At 41.7% G+C, this 22111-nt stretch overlaps 2 protein-coding genes across 4 annotated transcripts in view; one reads left to right on the forward strand and one right to left on the reverse strand.

The window, feature by feature from the left end:
* Nucleotides 1-22111, forward strand: part of LOC146558206 (exostosin-1) — a 353884-nt gene that overhangs the window by 206164 nt on the left and 125609 nt on the right. The window lies entirely within an intron of this gene.
* Nucleotides 6365-12498, reverse strand: LOC146558211 (pteroicidin-alpha-like). Of its 2 annotated transcripts, XM_085246146.1 has the most exons (6): nucleotides 12384-12498; nucleotides 12188-12279; nucleotides 12043-12061; nucleotides 7965-8065; nucleotides 7056-7074; nucleotides 6365-6964 (listed from the first exon to the last, which is right to left on the reverse strand). In XM_085246146.1, the coding sequence occupies exons 2-6, from the start codon at nucleotides 12276-12278 to the stop codon at nucleotides 6811-6813; spliced, it is 384 nt and encodes a 127-aa protein (XP_085102272.1). In that variant the 5' UTR covers nucleotide 12279; nucleotides 12384-12498; the 3' UTR covers nucleotides 6365-6810. The 2 variants fall into 2 exon arrangements, with proteins under 2 accessions (XP_085102272.1, XP_085102271.1); XM_085246145.1 differs by lacking the exons at nucleotides 12043-12061; nucleotides 12188-12279; nucleotides 12384-12498 and adding an exon at nucleotides 8139-8232 and having other exon boundaries at nucleotides 6369-6964.

Raw genomic sequence — 22111 nt, forward strand, 5'->3', positions numbered from 1 at the left:
TTCAGGTGTGAGGGTGATTTATTGATAATATCCAATATAAAGTGGGGATGGTAAAACAGAACTAAGGATGAACTAACTGGGAGAAACTACACAAAGAAATAGCAAACCTGAGCATGAAGGGAGAACAGCAGGGAGAGCACGCAGGGGATTACACCAGGTATGAACACAGACGACGCGACGAGGAGCAGAGGAAATCACACACTATAAGTACACAAAGAGACACTGGGAAATCACACACAGGTGGGGGAAACAGCTGGACCTGATTAACCTGACGAGACAGGGGAACACTAACACCAGGGACCAACAGAGGGAGCACAAACCCAGAACCCAGTGTCTAAAATCCCAAACACAAACCATCCCAAAACAGCCATGAATAATAATGAAAGTAATAACAATAAAGAACATAAACATAAAGTCACTGAGTCATGGTCGCAGGACCATGACAGTACCCCCCCCCCCTCAAGGGCTGGCCCCCGACAGCCACAGAAACACACCACCAGATCCGGGCGGGCGGCAGGGGGCCCAGGACGGAGGGACCGGGCCAAGACCAAAGACGGAGGCCCCAGAGTCCCAAACAAATGTTCACAAAAAAAAAAAAAAAACTCACAGGGGAGCAGAGTCCAAAACACAGTTCAGGTGGCCGGCCAGGGGCCCGATAACACAGGAGGCCGGGATGGGACAGTTCAGGAGGCCGGCCACGAAGAAGGCCGTGGAGGCGCACAAAAGGTTCAGGAGGCCGGCCGTGCGGAAGGCAACGGCGGCCGCTCAGGCGAAGAGGGTCCGGGGGCCGGCCGTGCGGAAGGCAACGGCGGCCGCTCAGGTGACGGCGCCCGACCAGTAGCCTAGCCAGCGGTCCAGAAAACGGCCGTTTAGCTCCAGACCCAAACGAGGCTGGGCCAGGCGAGGCTGAGGGCACGGAAGCCGGGACCGCAGCAGGCGGAGATGATGATGCAGACACGGAGGCTGGACCAGACGATGATGCAGACATGGAGGCTGGACCAGACGAGGATGCAGACACGGAGGCTGGACCAGGCGAGGATGCAGACACGGAGGCTGGACCAGGCGAGGCTGATGAGGACGCTGAAGCTGAGGCTGGACCAGGCGAAGCTGATGAGGACGCTGAAGCGGAGGCTGGACCAGGCGCTGCGGGTGAAGATGAGGATGCTGTGGCCGAGGATGCGGGCACGAAGGCTGGACCAGACGAGGATGAAGCCGGACCAGGCAGGGACGAAGCCGGACCAGGACCGGGCGAGACTGAAGCTGGACCGGGCGAGGATGAAACCGGGCCAGGCGTGGATGGAGCCGGGCCAGGCGTGGATGGAGCCGGACCAGGCGATGATGAAGCTGTAGCTGAAGCCGGGCCAGGCGAAGCTGACGCTGTAGCCGAAGCTGGGCCAGGTGAGGATGAAGCTGGACCAGAACCAGGCGAGGCTGAAGCCGGGCCAGGCGAGGATGAAGCCGGGCCGGGCGACGACGAAGCTGTAGCTGAAGCCGGGCCGGGCGAGGACGAAGCTTCAGGCTGAGGCGTGGCAGTAGCAGGTGGTAGCGCTGCAGCCACAGGTGGAGAAGCAGCCACAGGTGGAGAAGCTCGGGCTCCTCGGGCCCCCCAGCCGAAGAAGCAGGAGGCCGGACGGGCTCCTCGGGCCCCCCAGCCGACGTGGCAGTCAGTGTGGCAGGAGGCCGGACGGGCTCCTTGGGCCCCCCAGCCGAAGAAGCAGGAGGCCGGACGGGCTCCTCGGGCCCCCCAGCCGACATGGCAGTCAGTGTGGCAGGAGGCCTGACGGGCTCCTCGGGCCCCCCAGCAGGCGAAGCAGGAGGCTGGACGGGCTCCTCGGGCCCCCCAGCGAAAACAGCCGCAGAACCAGTGGGCACCGGGGCCCCCGGCACACATGAAACAAAACCAGTAGGCACGTGGGCCTCTGGCACACATGAAACAAAACCAGTAGGCACGTGGGCCTCTGGCACATTTGAAACAAAACCAGTAGGCACGTGGGCCTCTGGCACATTTGAAACAAAACCAGTAGGCACGTGGGCCTCTGGCACACATGAAACAAAACCAGTAGGCACGTGGGCCTCTGGCACACATGAAACAAAACCAGTAGGCACGTGGGCCTCTGGCACACATGAAACAAAACCAGTAGGCACGTGGGCCTCTGGCACATTTGAAACAAAACCAGTAGGCACGTGGGCCTCTGGCACACATACGGAGGGCTGCAGCTGCGCAGAGCACTGACCCTGCTCAGGCAGTGACAGCCCGGTGCAGGTCACAGCTGGCATCTTGGCCTCCAGGGGTCCAGAGTAAGCTGAGGGCAGTAACCCAGCCTCTGGGGAAGCCCCGGAGTGAGCAACAGTCTCTATTGTTGCCAGCTTTTGAGGAACAGGTCCGTTGTAAAACAGTTCATCTCCCTGCTTAGAAACAGCGGTGGAAAAATAGTGTGAATGTTGTGACTCAGCCATTAACTGAACTATGGGTTGTAGCGAGGCTAGCGGTGGTGGTGGCGGCTGAGTGGCTAACTGGAGCGGCGGCAGAACCGGTAATTGTGTCCGTAGGGAGGCTAACGGTTGAGCTGCAGACTGGGAAGCTTGTGGCTGGACACAGAACTGAGCCGGAGAATGGCAATAAAGTCCTGGCTCAGAAGGAGCGGCAGAGAAACAGTCTCTCGGTTTTACAGAGGGTTTGTACACGCCCACTTGGGAAGGATCCGTTACCACGAAGGTAGGTAAGCGACCCGTACAGTCTCCCATCCCGCTCTGAATAGCCCCAGAAAATAAAGTCCCGGAAACTGGGGAAAGCAATGCATCCCGCTCACTCACCGCATCGGGCTGCTCGAAAGTGAATGCAGACGGGGGGTGTAGTCCAAGGTCCAAAAGGAGAAACTCCCGCTCCCACGAACAGAGCGAGCCCAGAAGCCATGGGAGACCGGTCACCAGACGCTGTAGCCGCCTCTCTATAGCGCGCTGGGACGTGTCACCCGGGCTTTCCAGCCACAGGTCGATCAGCTCCTGTGTGGCATCGATGAGCGTCTCCCGTAGCTCCCTGGACGGGTTAAGCGCTGCTGGGTCCATGTTGTGGTCGCATCGTACTGTCACGGTCCGGGGCAGCGGCCGTGTGGAGAGCGGAAGGAGGACTCAAAACGCAGCACTTATTCAGGTGTGAGGGTGATTTATTGATAATATCCAATATAAAGTGGGGATGGTAAAACAGAACTAAGGATGAACTAACTGGGAGAAACTACACAAAGAAATAGCAAACCTGAGCATGAAGGGAGAACAGCAGGGAGAGCACGCAGGGGATTACACCAGGTATGAACACAGACGACGCGACGAGGAGCAGAGGAAATCACACACTATAAGTACACAAAGAGACACTGGGAAATCACACACAGGTGGGGGAAACAGCTGGACCTGATTAACCTGACGAGACAGGGGAACACTAACACCAGGGACCAACAGAGGGAGCACAAACCCAGAACCCAGTGTCTAAAATCCCAAACACAAACCATCCCAAAACAGCCATGAATAATAATGAAAGTAATAACAATAAAGAGCATAAACATAAAGTCACTGAGTCATGGTCGCAGGACCATGACATTATCTGCATTAGTGAGAATACAGGACACCGGACACAGATAAATCATTTTAATCCAATCCCTAAAGTACTCCCCAAAACCAAATTGTTTTAGAGTCTCAAATATATAAGACCATTCAATCTGATCAAACGCTTTTTGAGCGTCCAGAGAAAGTACTGCTGTTTTAACCTCTTTTCCATAACCTGAGTAAATTGTATTTAATAATAAACGGACATTATTAAATGACCATCTACCAGGAATAAATCCTGTTTGATTAGGATGTATAATTGTTGAAATATGTTTACTCAATCTTGTAGCTAAGATTTTGGTTATGATTTTATGATCACAATTTAAAAGAGCAATGGGTCTATAATTTGCTGGGATGCCTTCCTCCTTTCCAGTTTTATGAAGCAAACAGATATTTGCCTCATAAAGTGAAGCTGGTAACCTTTTATTTTTAACGGAATCATTTATCATCCTAAGCATGAGAGGAATAATTTTATTTTGAAAGGCTTTATAGAATTCATTACCAAATCCATCTGGGCCAGCTGTTTTTCCAAGTGGTAAGGTTTGAATTGTTCTTAAGAGATGTTTTTCAGAGATAGGGGAATCAATTTCATCTCTCAGGGCTTTGTCTAATTGAGGAATAGCTAACCGATCGAAGAAGTTGCTAAAATCACTTTGAGATGGTTTAATTTTACTAGAATAGAGATCTTTATAAAATTTGGTAAAACAAGTATTAATTTCCTTTGGATTGGTACTTACCTTACCCGATTTCATTATCACTTTTTGAATTGCTCGTTTTGCTTGTTCCCCTCTAAGCTGATTTGCCAGCAGTTTCTCTGGTTTATCTCCAAATTCAAAATGTCTCTGTTTGAGCTTCAAAAGAAGATTGCTAACACGTTTATTTAAAATTGTGTTGTATTCATACTTTAATTTCAAAATTTCATTTAAATCAGTTTGCAACAAAGATGATCTATATACTTCTTCCAATTCAGGAAGCTTATTTTCTATTTCTTTAAGTCTTTTTCCCAATATTTTTTTCTTGGAAGATTCAAAGGAAATAATATGACCTCTCATCACGACTTTAAAGGTCTCCCACAAAATAGAATCTGAAACTTCTCCATTATCATTAGTGGCAAGAAACGTATCCATATTTGCATTAAGGTATTTAATAAATTCTTGATCATTCAGAAGGGAAGGGTTAAAACGCCAATTATATTTTTTGGTCAAAATGTTTTTAAAGACCATTGAAACCGGGCAATGATCAGATATTACAATATTATGGTAATTAGAATCAACAACTATGGGCATCAGCTCAGAGGATATCAGAAAATAATCAATTCTAGTATAGGTTTTATGAACATGAGAGAAAAATGAATAGGCTCTCTCAGTAGGGTGTTGTAAACGCCAGATATCAATTAAATTTCTAGTTTTAATTAAATCATTCAAAGTCTCCACTGACCTAATATTGGAGGGGGCTTTTGTAGATAATCTATCCAAAAAAATGTCGAGAAAACAGTTAAAATCACCACCAATAATAATGTTGGCGGTAACTGTCGGTATTAAGTTGAAAACATTCTTAAAAAAATCAGGATTATCCACATTTGGAGCATAGATGTTAAGCAAGGTTATCGGTATTGAATTAATTTGACCAGTGACTATAAGGTATCTGCCATATGGGTCAGCGATCACAGAGTCTGGACAAAATGAGACATTCTTTTTAAAGAGAATCGCAACACCTCTGCCCTTACTGGTAAAAGGAGCTTGATACACTTGAGATATCCACTTTGCTCTTAATGTTTGTTGGTTGTTAATATTTATATGAGTTTCCTGAAGGAATATTACATCTGCTTTAAGTGATTTAAGATGTGAAAAAACTTTACCTCTTTTAATTATATGTCCAAGACCTTTTACATTCCAAGAGACTATTTTTACATCGTTTCCCTCAACGCAAGACTCTTTGTTTAACCCAAACATCAAATATCAACTCGCTCAGATATCGACTTCCATCGCCATCCACGTACAGATACACACATACAAAAAAAAAAAAAAAGAAAAAAAAAAAGAAATAACCCCATAGGCACTCCCCAATCCCCATCCACCCCACCCCCGCATAAAGCACTTCTAAACTGAAGTACTGGCGTCCCTCTCGGCTCAAGGCCGTAGTTGGACCACACATCACAACAGTGGTGTGTAGTTGGAGGATGTGTTTGTGCGGGGGGTGGCGCAAACATTTTTCTTGTAAAACAAAGGGGGGCATAGTAAAAAAAAGTTTGGGAACCACTGCATTAAGTAAACAAGCTCTGTGCAATTTATCATCTGAACAGATAAGTTCCTGATTTCTAACCAGGTTGCTCATCATGTGAATTGGAATCCAGTGTGAAGACGTTTTTAATAACTCCTTTAGCACATTCCCATTGAAAGCCCCAGAAACAGCCTAGATGTGTTACTAATACACCACTTTATTAGTGCTCCATCCTTCTATTTAGCTGAGATGTGTTTGTTAAAAATATACTGTAATTTATTATGTTTTTTTTTTTTTTTTTAAATTAAGCTGTAGGATTGTTTTTCTGTTTTTCATTGCTGGTGATTGAATGACAATCTACTCTAACTCCTGAGTCACATGTTCTAACGTCACCACAATGCTAAAAAAAAAAATCCACATCCCATATTTTATCATTTATAATCAGTTTTTCCTTCTTGTCAGTTTATCTATTTGTCTATTTGTATTACTTTCTTCTCACCAAGACGTGGCACCAAGTTTGGATTTAACAATACTTTGCAGTCCTGGAATATCAAAAACTTTATTACAGACAACTTAAGAGACCTATAACCTGAATTTTAAAAACATTTAAAATGAACATACTGTAGTATTGAAAGTGGTTAAGATATTTATGACTATATAAAGGTCACAGAAAAGTTTCAAATTACTTCAACAATAATTCAAACCACTGTGTCCTTTAAGGACAAATGTTTTTGTGCATGCAGATTTATTTTTTAGCATTATATTAAAATGGGTTGGTGAAATAATAAAGCAGTTCTACACATTACAAGTGATGCAGAATATTTAACGTTATTGAGAATTTATTCAGAACAACTTATTTGTCTCTTTAAATCATCTCATCATGTACTCAATCATTCAAACATGTCTTAAAGCCACGCGTGGTTATATTAATTCGGTTATGCATTCTTTTCAACTACAGTAAAGAGATTTAGACTTTCTCTTTCGGGTGGAAGTCTAGTTAAAAACAACTCTCTCTCGTTTGAGCTGCTCTCGGTTAAAGCGTTGGTTCAGCTTTTCCTGTTGCTGAAGTTGTTTCAGTTGCTGTAGTTGTTGCTGCAGTTCCTGCTCTACCTGCAGTTCTCCTCTTTGTCTGCGACGTTTAATTGCGCTGTGGTCAGAGAGAAATGACAATTTAGATCCACATGCAACAAGAGTAGTTGTCAAGCATTTGCAATAATTGTAGAAGCACAAGTTCTTACTCATGGATAGCCTTGCCAGCTGAATAAAAGAAAAAAGAGATGGAAATAATGTAGTATGAATTTGACACAGTATTATACATATAATATTAATGCAGGATGTACAATGCAATTATACCATTCAAAGGGAATGTGCCTGTAGTGTACATCTTACCATACTATAATTCATATAATATAAAACACAGTAATGCAGGATGTATAATGCTGTTACCGTAACTGTAGTGTACAACTTACTTATCCTAAATTAGCTTTGTCTAGAAATGATAATTGAGCTGCGATCATGGTATCTGATACCACGGCCAAAAACCTATTTTTGCTGATAAAATACTTTGAGGAAGCTAGCTTATTTTTTTGTGTTAACTGTATTATAGTGAGGAAGTAATGATCACTGGCATTCCTAATTTTAAGTAAACAAAGGTAAAATAAATGAGGCAGAGGGTAAGATGTTTTCAATATTAGACAATTTTACAGGTCAACTTTAAATTTTTAAGCCCATAAGCCTCCAGCCAAATCTGACATTAGCTGTTGCTTTTAAATAAAATCAGACACCTCACTTTTTCAGAGAAATTGGTTCTCATCCTCATAAGGTTCCCGTGTAAAATAATGAAAGTACCCCTATATGCTATTGTCCAAACTTAAACCTTGGTGTGTTTCTTTCTAAAATTTTAAATGTATATGTATGTGTTTATGGTTATGCATATAGTAAACTTGTGATTTACATAGGAAATGCGAGCAAAGAAACTGGTAAACATAGTAGTCCAACATTAAATTAACATTAAACACTGTAATGTTATTACAGTAGTTACACATCTCCATTCATACATTTTCTACAATTTCAACCAAGATGATGATTATTAGAATACCATGAGAACGGGTTACTGTAAAAAAAAATCTAAATATCAACAAGATTACCATGAATAATTCCACCAATAATATGGGAAATAAAGCCTTCCCCAGGTTCAGCCATGAGGACGACCATCGACAGCACAAGGAACAGTATAGTGCACTTCATCCTAGAGATAAGAACCAAAGAAATTATAAATTGTTGTTTTTGAGTAAAATGGTAACATATTTAACATTACATACCTTTCTGATTGAAATGGAATTCAACTCTTCAACTTTTGGAAAGTAAGTGGTATAAAGCCTACAAGTAATGATCTCTGTCTGTTTACTCATCTCTTTATGTACCAGCTGGATTACTTTGTCTTGCTTATGCAACACAGGAAGGAAAAGAAAAATTAGACTATCACATGGTATTTTGAAATGCAAAAAAACCTGCATAACTGCACAGTCTTTGGTCATGTAATGATCATCTTTGTGCTCAGTGTCAAACAATTGAACACATTATCCCACTTTAAATCGCTATATCTTGATGAAAATGTTTCTAGAATTTTTTAAATATTTTTTTTATACTTGACCAAAATCTTAAAAAAAAACAAACAAACAAAAAGAGCTCATACAGTGCTATCTTTTCTTTCTTCTTTTTTTTTGCAATTTTGCCCAAAGCTCAAGGTGTGAATAAAGTGCAGACTTCCAGCTTTAATTGACAAAACTTCTACCTTTGACTATAACTATTTTCAGAAGTTTAAAAGTAATTGGAAAAATTTAGGGACAGGCAGTTTCATGGTGAGATGAGATCTGTTCCATTGCCTTTCAATGGCAAATTAAGCATAAAATGACTGAAGTTGAACTTTTCAGTCCAGATTACATTGTGCTTGAAAATAGCTAAAATACCCTGCACAGTTCTGGTGAGGAATTCTTTGGAGATTGAATCAATTAACTTTTACAATAAAGATGGGAAAACAAAAGTATGGAGGAGGAAAGGAAGGACTCTAGATCTCTATATTAATATACTATTAATATTAATTAGTGGTGATCTTTATAGTAATATTATACTAATTATGTTTTTTGTCAAACTCTTAGGCCAAACTGCTATCATTCTTGGACCATTGGTGCAATTGCAAAATTCCATTTCCTGAAAGCAGCAACACTGTGCTTTTCAGTGATATTAGGGTCGTCACGGCAATCCCAGGCAAGGCGCCATATCCAAATCTTGGCAAAAAAACAAAAAAAAGCACAGCAAACAGCAAAAAAAATGTTAGTTTTCTATAAAGCAAAAGGTTGATTCTGCTCATCTGGACGTAGCGTTTTCAGTGGGAAAAACGTTTCGTCATTCATCCAAGTGACTTCTTCAGTCTCAGCTAACTGTGGGCAATCTTATAAACAATACATTTGCACAATGAGTGAAACAAGCCCACTGAATGAACAATGGGCCATTTGACTCTGCGCTTTTCAGTGATATTAAGGTCATTACGGTAAGTAAGTAAAATAAGTAAAATTTTATTTATATAGCACATTTCTAGATAGAAATCACAAAGTGCTTTACAAGATATAACAGATTATAAAAAATTTTTTTAAAAAAAGGTCAGTTCCTTGATCATTAATATGCAAACTGTCATGGCAATTGATCAACAACCCTTGATCAAAGCCTATTGATCAATGGCCATGAATACCATTCACATAGAGTTGCTTAATAGCTGTAATCTCAGTATTGTAAGATTGTGAAAGATGTACTCTTGGGCCCTTCTTTATCCAGAGATGGTTATTTCCTTTTCACGACTTCTGTAGAGCTGCATCACACTCACACACTCTCTTCTCTCAATTTGGTCTTCCTGAGGCTTCTGCCACCCTGTGCCTGGGATTACCGTAATGACCTTAATATCACTGAAAAGCGCAGAGTCAAATGGTTCACGACTTACAGGACTTAGAGATGTTTAAAAAACACTTGTCTGAAGCCAGCAACAGGTTAGACTTTAGAGGGTTATTTTTAGTATAAATAAATATTGTGTTGCAACTTCTTCTTTTAGCTGCTTCCTAATGGGTCGCCACAGTGAATTAGCTGCCTATATTTCACTCTATCCATAGCATTCTCTTCTGCCATGCCAACTCTCTGCACATCCTCCTTCACAACAACTCCTGCCTACTAGTTTTTCAACATCCTTTGTCCAAAATATCCGTTACTGAGGTTGTGCATGTGGCATCATGTAAACATCATGCAAGAACTCTGCAATATTGGATGTGATAACAAGCAGCAATCACACCCAATGACTTATACATTCTTTACATAAAAATTATCATTGCTATTTGTTTCCCCTTAACAGCTATATTCTGCTGCCTTCTTGGGTGCAGGAATAATCAAATAAAAAAAGAGAATGTTTTTTGATCATTTTCCTGGTGATTTAGATAGAAGACGATGAAAAACAAACTATTTATCTGATATGGCAGCATCAGATAAATAGTACTATCAATTAAAAGCTGTTTATCCATCCATCCATTCGCTACCGCTTATCCTTTTCAGGGTCGCGGGGGGTGCTGGAGCCAATCCCAGCTGTCATAGGACGAGAGGCGGGGTACACCCTGGACAGGTCGCCAGTCTGTCGCAGGGCCAACACACAAGGACAGACCATTCATACTCACATTCACTCGCACATTCACACCTAGTGGCAATTTGGATTATCCAATTAACCTATCCCTATCCCCACTGTTTATATTTTTAAAATCACCAGTATCTGTTTCAAACAACATTTGATTTTTGAAAAGGGTGCTCTATGAGAGTGGTACACTGGGCACACATCTGCTGTTCTGGTCGCAGGTCCATCATCATCAACATACATTACACAGCAGTGGGGAATACATTTAATTGTAATAAAAGTACTGAATATTTTATAACTACATTTTGAAACATAATTGTGGAGTGGAGAGAGATAGGACCCAAATGACTGACTCACAAAGACATTCTCAAAGATACGGAATGGCTAACTGAAGGCCGGATGGTCCTGATCCCAGAAAGGGACCGGTCCCATCCAACTACCGGCCAATAACCTGCCTCAGTACCACATGGAAGCTCCAGTCAGGCACCATAGCGGCTAAAATGAACAGAATGGCTAACCGAAGGCCAGACATTTTTTCCCCCCTATAATGACTTCCAGAGCAATAACAGTAAACTTTCCACACAAATACCTGAAAGATGACATAAAATGTGGAGTCTGCAAGGCGTTGTAACGGGTTGTGTTCAGTGGTTGAGAGGAGGCGGTAGAAACCTTAGCAGGATAGTACGAAGAATACATGATCACACTGGTACTGGGAGTTCCACAGCGTATCCTTTTATGTACCTTCTCTTCATCAACCATACAAGGCCCGGTTGAACGGCTGCTGCTTATCAAACATGACACACAGTGTTCATACAACCTGTAACGTTGCAAAAGTTTGTGGAGAGGTAAAACATATAAAGTCTGTCTCTCTACCTGCACAAGCACATTGTTCCCATAATTCACAGAGAGGGCAGTGCCACACACTAATGACATCATAAACCCTTGGCTTAGGTTGCATTGAAGAGACACCACATCATTGTGACTGTTACAGTGTGCCCTATATTAAATTTGCTTACCTTTAGCCCTTCAAATTTCTAAGGGCGATCGAGTTTGTAATAATCAGCTGCCTCCTTTTGATGTATTGCAATCATATTTGTATTACATAAGCCTAGACACCCAAGGTTTCAGCATGCTATAATATGAATTTATTAAAGAACAGACAATTCACAAAAACAAAAACACTAAGAGTACATTATCAAGTAAAGTAACACAAAGTATAGTTTCAAGAAATAATTAGCTGCATTTTATTTCTGTTGTTATAGACGAAGCTTTTCTTTTCAATAGAATGGAGGTTTTTTTGGTGGTAGCTTGAATTTAGTCAAAATTAAGTCGACGACGGTGGTAACTGATTGCACGCTTATCCAGCTCCTGATCTTTTTGCTGCTCTTGCTTTTGTTGGACATCCTTGACAGCATCCTTGACACCAGGTCCATTGACGAGCCTAGTGGTAGCAAAGCAGACACATTACAACAGAAATTTTGCATTATACTACCACTTTTACTACTACTACTACTACTGATTATTATTATTATTATTATAACTGTTATAAACTCTCTTACCGATGAAGAAAATGTTTGGCTAAATAAAACAAACGAGAAGAAAATAATATAAATATATAAATATGAATATTTAGTAGTACATTCAGCACAATTGTATGCTTATGTCAACCTTTTTTTCTAAAACATGCTTTTTCAAAAACTATACCTCCATGGAAAACTGCGTCCCAAATGCACTCTCCAGGTTCAGCCATGAGGGTGACCATCGACAGCACAAGAAATGCCACAATACACTTCATCCTAAAAAAAAGAAAAGAAAAAAGAATCATCATCAGGAATAGACATTGACCATTCTCAGCACATTTACAGAATAACTGTGATTCATCTGTTATAAAACATGTTACCTTTTCCACTCTCTAAATGCCAAATGAAAGTCTTTTATCACAAGGGATTTAGATTTCTCTGACGGCTGAGTGGCTGGTCAGGCTCTCTTTATATTTGGTGGACATGCATGCGTAGTAGCTGTGGTACATGATTACAGGAAGGGCACAAGAATGTATACAGTGCCATCAGTTCACACAGGTCACACTTTTTATTACTTCCCCATATTTAAAATTTTCTTTAATTGACCTAATTAGACATGTTTCATAACATTACTGGAAAGCTGTTTTGATATTCAAATTTTTAATTATGTTTTAAATAAAGAATAAAAAAATAAACATTTACTGCTGGTAAGTGTTGTCTCCCTAGGGTTTAATGATGACAAATCTTAACCCCATATTTGAAACTGACAGTAAATTGAAGAATATTTTTGGGATGACTAAAACTAATTACTGATTATTAACATATGACATTGAACATTTTTTTATTTTTATTTTTATTTTTTAGAAATAATGGCTATAGGTTAAGAATGTATACAAGTAAAAAACAAACAAGCATACTCTGCCCCTATTAGAACCAGTCATTAACATGGAACAGTGTGACTTTGGAAAGAGGAAATAACACATTCACAATTACCATATTGGCTTGCCATAAGTGGCCAAAACTTTTAGACTCCCTGTCACGGCGGGGTGCGCCGATGTGCGAGGAAGCAGGACCCAAAAGCAGATGATGGACAAGGAGTTGTAAGTTGTAACAGAAAAGTGATCCTTTATTAATGACGGCACAGGAAACCAAAGCAAACTGACAAAAACACTAAGAAACAAAAACACTAAGAGGGACTGAGACCAAAACATTATAACTATAACTGTGGTGGAAAATAACAGGCAAAGACTAAGACTACCGTAGAATAACAGACGAAAACCATGACTGTGACTGAGGTCAAATAAACAGACGAACCGACAATGACAAGCAGAAAACAGAAGGCTTAAATACCCACATGAGGTGATCAGTGGAAGTAGAGACACATGGGGGAACAGCTGACAGACATAACCCTAATGACAGGACCAAGAAAAGAAAGCTAACTATAATGAACAAGGAACACAAGACACTGTCAAAATAAAACAGGAACACTAAAACTAAGCATGGCAACCCAAACTTAACAGACCTAAATACATAATGATAAATACCAAAACCCCAAAACATAGAAAACCAAGGAACAATAAACAATAACAACCCAAACTAAAGACAGATAGGAACTGACACAAAAACTAATAACATATCAAAAATGAAACAAATACAAAAGAGAGGCTCAGAGCACTGGGTCAGAGACCCAGCCTGTGACACTCCCTTCTGATATTGCATGATGTTTGTTTGTACTACACTGTACTCCTTTCCTGGGTTTAACAGCTTGTTTCAGATTTTTTCTTCTTCTAAGACCTCCATCACAAAAACGCAGTAATCAGTCACAAAAATGGGCAGCACTGGAAAACTTATGATACGTGATATATGATGTGATATATGATATCATATGATATGATATATAATTTCTTTGGCCACAGTCAAATTACTAAGGTTTCTGGAGTTTTCCTGGTAAATGCCGACTTGTCTACAATCCTTTGGTAATTTGCCTCCAAGCAATAGTGACACTTCAAAAATATTCACTTCAATAATGAAGAGACAGACAGATTTATTTATTTATTTATTTTGCCTGTTCTGTCCGGCACTGTAGCATTCAGAATTATTGTCTGAAGGTCAAGAAGAATTCCAACAGCTTTACTTTTATTATTTATTTATTTATTTATGTAATTATTTATTTACTTTTAATTCTAACTTATAAAAACCAAAACAGACCGGGGAGAGAGATGAAGAAAAAAGAAGTTGGACAGGAGAGGGAAAGAAACACAGGAGAAGAGAGAGGGAGAGAAAAGACATGCACTGTGCGATTTTTTTCAATCACGTTATTCAGCTCCTGCTCAAACTGTACGATTGACTTGCAGGGGTTATAAGTTTGTTGGTCTCGATGCAGGGTCTCACACTATACAGCCCGATGCTCTGATGCAACCTGAGTGCTCACACTGTCCGTCCCTAACAAGTTAAAACACAAAATGTCTCTCCCTCTCCCAGACACACACACACCACCACCATCAACTTTGCTAAATTGCTAATGTAAAAACATTGACCAGACAGCTGCAATTGAGCAGCAATGTCCACCCAACAATTTTTTACGGTTGTTGCGGTCGTGATAATTTTGTGAGGCCACATCGAAAAAGCTCGGATGAGCCTGCCAACTTCTACAAGTTGGGCCTCCATCTCTTGTGTCCAGATCACACGCTGCACTGCCATGGTACTCTGTCTTTTTGACTTCCATTTCTGTGTTTGCGCATGTGCAGTGTGAGAGGTTGCGTTAAATCGGCTCGTGGCATTGCTTCACGAGGGGCGACCAGGATTTCAAACAGGTTTCATTTTCTTGTGATCATACGATTGCTGATCGGGAGCTGGTTGTGAGGTGTTAATCGCTCTTCGTTACCCCATGTATACTACACAATACACGACACACGATTAAGGTGAAACTCTGGCTGATCCCCAAAATGGTCACATGACTGAAAATTGTCTCAAAATGGGCCAAAAATCGCACAGTGTAAGCCCAGCTTTACATGTACACATGCAGTTACTGTCCCTCCATTTAAAAAGACAGAGGCGTCACAGTGAACTTCTACATTCAACACAAACGCTCTCACAACCCAAATCCTGACTGAATGTTGTTGTCGGTATTGAATACATTTTTTTAAATTAAATTTATTTATGCTGTATGCATTTTGTTGTGAGTCTACACAACAGCAAAATGCTGTCTTTAGTTATTAACATTTGAAATGATGAAGGCACTTGAAAGTAACACAAAATTAGGTGCCTTTCCAGAAAAACAAAATTCAGAAGTATTTAAGGTTAGCATAAAACCCTGTTTACATTTTTTCCAGCCAGGCTTCTAGACTTCTGATTGGCCAACACTTCTAAACAGTTAGGATTTGGCATGTTTCTGACAGCGCTTGACTGCGTTTTTGGCGTTTGCATAGTCTGTGTCTGGGAGTACCTGTTTGTACACAGGTGTGTACAAACAGGTTGGGCATCTGATTAAAATGCCTCCTGGATGAGGTGTTCTGGGCATGTCCCACCAAGAGGAGGCCCCAGGCAGGCCTAGGACACACTGGAGAGATTATATCTCTCAGCTGGCCTGGGAGAGCCTTGGTGTTTTCCCAGAGAAGCTGGAGGAGGTGGCTGGGGAGAGGGAGATCTAGGCTTCTCTACTAAGGTTCCTGCCCCCACAGGCCCAGCCCTGGATAACCAGAAGAAAATAGATGGATGGAAGCTTAACCAAAGTCCTTTAAACACAGGCACGTTTACATTCCAGGTCTCTAAGAAAACTCAGTATATATAAATAAGAAAACTGTGTTAACTAAACTATATTAACTAATTATTGTGTGTAGTTAAAATCACACCAATGTTGTGTTGGTGTTCATTAAAATGTGCTCAGAATTTTGCAAAAGAACAATGATTCAGCTCATAAATCATGACCACTGCTCTCCCCTGCGTAAGCTCCCTTTATAAGGTTAAAAGTATCATTATAATAAAATGTTATGGTCAATGTTATGGAATGCTGCACTGAGGTCTAGCAGGGCAAGAAAATACATTTAAAAGTCCAAAATGCAAGTCCTCTGTCACATTTTCCAAAGTTGTCTGGTGGGCTGGATTGGAGTCTTTGCCAGACCGTTTCTGGCCCCTGGGCCTTATGTTTGACGTCACTGGTTTATAAGGTCTTGAAAAACAAATAAATATAGAATCATCTTGTGTCATTCAAAATGTGTATTCTATGAGAATATTAGGTAATTTAGTACAGCATAGTAAAGACTAGGGCTGCACGATTAATCGTTAGAAAATCGCGATTTCGATTCATACTTATGTGCGATCTCATTTCCAAATGACAACGATTTAAAAAAAAAAAGAAAGAAAAAAAAAGACGACGACCACGATTGTACCGCATTAAACCTGACCATAATATTAATACAGTTTCTCTATTAAAAATACTCTTTTTACTCTAATCTTCATAATCTATATTAATAGATACCTTCTTATGATTATATCATAAAGACATCAGAGACATCATTAGCTGGCTGGGTTCCCAGACTGCTATATTTGATACATTTATAGTTCCCAGCAGCAGAGATGGGCTGTAACACGAAATCCGATTACTTTTTTCAAGCAACAAGTAATGTAAGGGATTGCTATTGAAAAAAACAAGTAATTTTATTACTGTTACTTTCCCACAAGTACGCTGTGTTAATGCGTTACTAAACCGTCGTGATTTTGTTTGTGAGAGTGTCTCATGACAATGCCGTATAAGCGTGTGATGTCCGTGACAGCAACAGACGTGTGTAGATCAAAAATGGATAATATGGAGTGCGGGAGAGAGTACGACCATGCAGTGTTTAAAGCGTGGACATACTTACATTACTTTGAGTTTGATTCTGTAGAAAGTGACAAAAACATTAGCGTGCGCTGTACACTCTGCTTGGGAAGAAAGCTTCTTTCTACAGCGAAAAATTAAGCTTAAAATCTGAGCAAACACCTAGCAAGCCGCCACGGGAATGTGAAATTCACAGAGAAATGTCTGGAACCCCCCACTGACATGGCCACCGGACAAAACTCCACCGCCCCACTCCTGCTAAACAGGTGGCAATAGATTTAAGAGCGACAGGACTTAGTGTCGCTGAATCTTTGATTTTATTTTATTTTTTGCTGTGTTTTACTTGCATCTATTTTAAAGAATGAGTGTAAACACAAAACATTGTTATATTTTATATGCTGGATTATGCAGAAAATAGGTTTAAATGTTAAAAAAAATCTTCAAGTCAAACACAGTGTTACATATAATTAAATCTTTGCTTAATGCAATGTGCATGAAATTAAAAGATTACAACTCATAAAATGATTTTTAAAAAGAGGCTTTCCATTTGATTTGATTTTATATGAAGGATTATGCATAAAAATAGAATTGGGCTGAAAGGTCTATTGCTTTATTACTTATTCAGGTTGTGTATCATGTTTTTAAAAAAGTAACTAGTTACTGTTGAAATAAGTAATCAGTAAAGTAAGAGGATTACTTTTTTGGAGAAGTAATCAGTAATTAGTAATTTATTACTTTTTTAAAAAAATGACTTCACCAACACTTTTCAGTGTTGGTGAAAAGTGTTGGTGTTTAGGTGGGAGGATTGGGCTGTGTTTTTGATTGAAAACAATTGTGTATAGTTACTCTAAAAATGTATTGACATGTAATCAGTTAACCCTTTAAACCCTAACCCTAATTTACCCTTTAAACCAGGGGTGGGGTCCTGCAAGTTTTAGATGTGTCCTTGATCCATCACAGCTGATTTAAATGGCTAAATTACCTCCTCAACATGTCTTGAAGTTCTCCAGAGGCCTGGTAATAAACGAATCATTTGATTAAGGTGCGTTGACCCAGGGTGGTATCTAAAATCTGCAGGACACCGGCCCTTGAGGCCTGGAATTGCCCACCCCTGCTTTAAACCCTAGGTTAGGGTTTATAGGGTTAATGTGATAAAGCTCTTTAGAACACCATTTTCATTCATTTATTTTTTTGAAGGAGCACATTGTTTCAGAAGCACATGTTCAAACAGCTCAATATCTGCAATCTCATAAGCTACACTATACTGCCAAAGTATTCGATTGTCTGCTTTCAAGCCCATCTAAATTATAGTGCCATCCCATTCCTAATCCAAATGGTATATGATTCCAGCCCACCCATTGTCATTGCCTTACCACTAACACTGAACTGTGGAATATTTAGTAGCGAGTAAATTTCATAAGTGGACTTGTTGCATAGAAGCTTCCGCTTCGAGAAAGCGGAAGCGCGCCAAGCATGTGGCGGTCCGTGTTAGCCTAAGAGCAAATCCAAGCCGGCCGGCTTTCCCATCCATCCTGCTCTCTCGACAATAAACTGGACTACATCCAACTCCAGCAGACCACACAGCAGGATTTTAGGTACTGTTGCGTCTTTGTTTTCACGGAAACATAGCTCTCTGACAGAGTTCCGGATACTGCCATTCAGCTACATGGGCTCACCACATTTCGTGCCAACAGAAATGCAGCTCTGTAAGTAAAGTAAAGTAAAATTTTATTTATATAGCACCTTTCAAGATAAAAAAATCACAAAGTGCTTCACAGAAGCAGAAATGGACATACAACCTCAAACAAACAGAATCAACCAAAAGCAAGTTTAAACAGATAGGTTTTTAACTGCTTTTTAAAAGAAATGACTGAGTCCACAGATCTCAAACTCAAAGGGAGCGAGTTCTAGAGTCTGGGAGCCACTGATATATACGCTCTGTCACCTTTTGTTTTTAACCTTGTATGCTGGACAACCAGCAAGCCCTGGTCACAAGACCTCAGGGACCTGCTGGGGCAATAAGGAAGAAGAAGATCACTGATGTAAGTTAGAGCTACACCGTGCAGGGCCCTATAGGTCATGATTATAACCTTAAAATGGACCCTGAACTTGACAGGGAGCCAATGCAGTTGAATCAGCCGGGGAGTGGCATGGGAGTATTTTGGATACTTTGTCTGAAGCCTAGCAGCAACACTTTGAGCACCCTGCAGTCGTTCCAGGGAGGCATTACTAAAGCAAGTAAACAAGGAATTACAATAATCTAAGTGAGATGAAACAAAAGCATGACTAATCATTTCCAATTCGGAGCGTGACACAATGGGACTCAGTTTAGCAATATTTCTTAATTGGTAAAAACAAGAGCGAAGCAAGAGGGCCTAGATTTTTAACCACGAGGGGAACCAATTTCTCAGGAGCAAAGACAATGACTTCAGTTTTCTCAGCATTTATTTGAAGATAATTATCAGCCATCCAATCTCTAAAGGAATCAAAGCAGGACTGGAAGATTTGAACCTTAGAAACATCAGGTGGCCTAAAAGTGATATATAGCTGAATATCATCTGCGCAACAATGATACGAAATATCCGTTAATGAGCTAAGAAGTTGCAGAAGAAAGAGTAAATACAACAGAAACAGTAATGGTCCCAAGACAGAACCCTGTGGCACCCCATAGGCGAGAGAGCTGACAGAGGATCTGAACTTAGAGGTAGCCACAGAGAAAGATCGTTCAGACAAAAAGGATTTAAACCATTCCAATGCGGTACCCGATATACCCACCCAGTGGTTTAATCTATCTAACAAAATACAATTATCAACAGTGTCAAAAGCAGAGGTGCGGTAAAACTCGCGGTGGTGGCTTGTGTGTCTACATCACCCGAGAATGGTGCAAGAACTCTGTGCTAGTTTCTTATTAGTGCTCATCACTGGTAGAGTTATGACTGTTCGATACAGAACTTTTTATCTACCTCAGGAATTCACTGCTGTGCTCATTACAGCAGTGTACATCCCACCCAGCACTAACGCCAAAGAAGCGCTCTGTGAGCTGTACAGGGCGATCAGCAAGCTGCCGAACTCACACCCCAGTGGACTGTTTATTATCACTGGAGATTTCAACCATGCAAATCTTAAGTCAGTGTTTCCGAAATTCCATCAACATGTGGACTTTGCAAAAAGGGGGGAAAACGCGCTGGATTTAGTTTACACAAACCCAGCACATAGAGAGCGAAGTCCTGCCCCCACCTCAGATACTCAGAGCACTTGTCTGTTATACTAATTCCGGCATACAGACTGCTCATCAGATGCAAACCGGTTCTAAGACAGGTCAGAACCTCTTCTGCAGGAGCTCTCTCTGCTCTTCAGGACTGTTTTGAGCACACTGACTGGGACATGTTCAGGGAGGCTGCAACAAATGGCGACCACACCAACTTGGAGGCATACACATCATCTGTGACCAGCTACATCAGCAAGTCCATCAATGATGTCAGTGTCTCCAAAACTATTATAATACACTACAATCAGAAACAGTGGATAACTGCAGAAGTGCGTGAGCTGCTAAGGACTTGAGACTCCACCTTTAGAGGAGGTGACAAGAGGGCCCTGGGAACAGCGAGGGCCAAACTGGGTTGAGTCACCAGAGCAACAAAGCGCATGGATGGCAGAAGAATCCACAGCCACTTCCAGGACAGTGGCGACATGCAGTGCATGTAGCAGGGCATCCAGGCCATTACCAATTACAGGAAGATGAGACCTGCCTGTCAGGGTGACCCCTTCCGCTGAACAACTTCTATGCATCACATCATTCTGAGGTTCAACGCTCAGAATGACGTGTTGGTGAGGAAGTCTACCAAGAGACAACCTCTCCCTGAGCACTGCTTCCATCCCAACGTGCCTCAAGGCCACCACCATCATCCCCGTGGTGTCCTGTCCAGTCCTCAGTGTCCTGCATCAATGACTACCATCCCATTGCTTTCACACCCATCATGTTGAAGTGTTTTGAGAGGCTCGTCATGAGGCACATTAAGACCCAGCTACAACCCACACTGGATCCACTGTAGTTTGCCTATCGTCCAAACCGGTAAACAGATGATGACGCCATCGCCACCACCCTACATCTTGCCCGCACCCTCCTGGACAATAAAGACATATGTACGAATGCTTTTCATAGACTTCATTTCAGGATTCAACACAATCATTCCTCAGCACCTGATTGGAAAACTGAGCTTGCTGGGCCTGAAGACCTCCCTCAACAACTGGATCCTGGACTTTCTGACGGAGAGACCTCAGACAGTCCGGATCGGTAACAGCATCTCCAACACCACCACAATGAGCACTGGAGCCCCTGTTTGCTCATCCCACTGCTGTTCACTCTGCTGACTCACGACTGTGCAGCAATGCATCATCAAGTTTTCTATTGATTCGACTGTGTTGTTTCTCATCAGCAAGAACAACAAGTCAGCATACAGAGAAGTGGTGTAGACTCAACAACCTGTCTCTAAACTTGGACAAAACAAAAGAGATGATTGTTGACTTCAGGAAAGCATGGAGCGATCACTGTCCACTTAACATCGATGGATCCTCTGTGGAGGTCATCAAGAGCACCAAATTCCTTGGTGTCCACCTGGCGGAGAACCTCTCCTGGTCCCTAAACACTAGTTCCATAACTAAGAAGGCCCAACAGCATCTGTACTTCCTACAGAAGCTGAGGAAAGCCCATCTCACTCCATCCATTCTCACCACCTTCTACAGAGGGACTATTGAGAGCATCCTGAGTAGCTGCATCACTGTCTGGTATGGTAACTGCACAGCATCGGATTGCAATACCTTACAGCGGACATTGAGGGCAGCTGAGAAGATCATTGGAGCCTCTCTTCCCTCCATCACAGACACTTATTGCACCTGCTGCATCTGCAAAGCCACCAGCATTGTGGAGGACCCCACACACGCCTCACACACACTCCTCACCCTGCTGCCTTCTGGCAAGAGGTACCGGAGCATCCAGGCCCTCACTGCCAGACTGCGAAACAGTTTCATCCCCAAGCCGTCAGACTCCTGAACACTCAGGTACTGGGCTGACACATATGGATACCTTCATACATCAAGTGACTTTTTGCACAATACTCAGTCTTTTGCACATTTCTATTGGAGATTATGTATCGGAATTTCAGGAGCAGGACCATGCCTCCAAACGCTCCTTCCAGCTGTCATCTATATAGGGTTACCTCAGTTCTGCAAGCTGATCATTCTCGTTTACGTGCCCCACCCTCCCTCCCTCCTTGTTCTCCATTCTTTAATTTC

This window comes from Mchenga conophoros, linkage group LG15 (assembly GCF_057382185.1).
Source record: "Mchenga conophoros isolate Kocher_MC1m ecotype Shallow Benthic linkage group LG15, M_conophoros_male_GT1.1, whole genome shotgun sequence".
NCBI classification, from domain to species: domain Eukaryota; kingdom Metazoa; phylum Chordata; class Actinopteri; order Cichliformes; family Cichlidae; genus Mchenga; species Mchenga conophoros.

Bases quoted from the DNA above. Each gene is read 5' to 3' on its own strand.
- LOC146558211 (XM_085246146.1), bottom strand. From the start codon at position 12,278: ATGAAGTGTATTGTGGCATTTCTTGTGCTGTCGATGGTCACCCTCATG.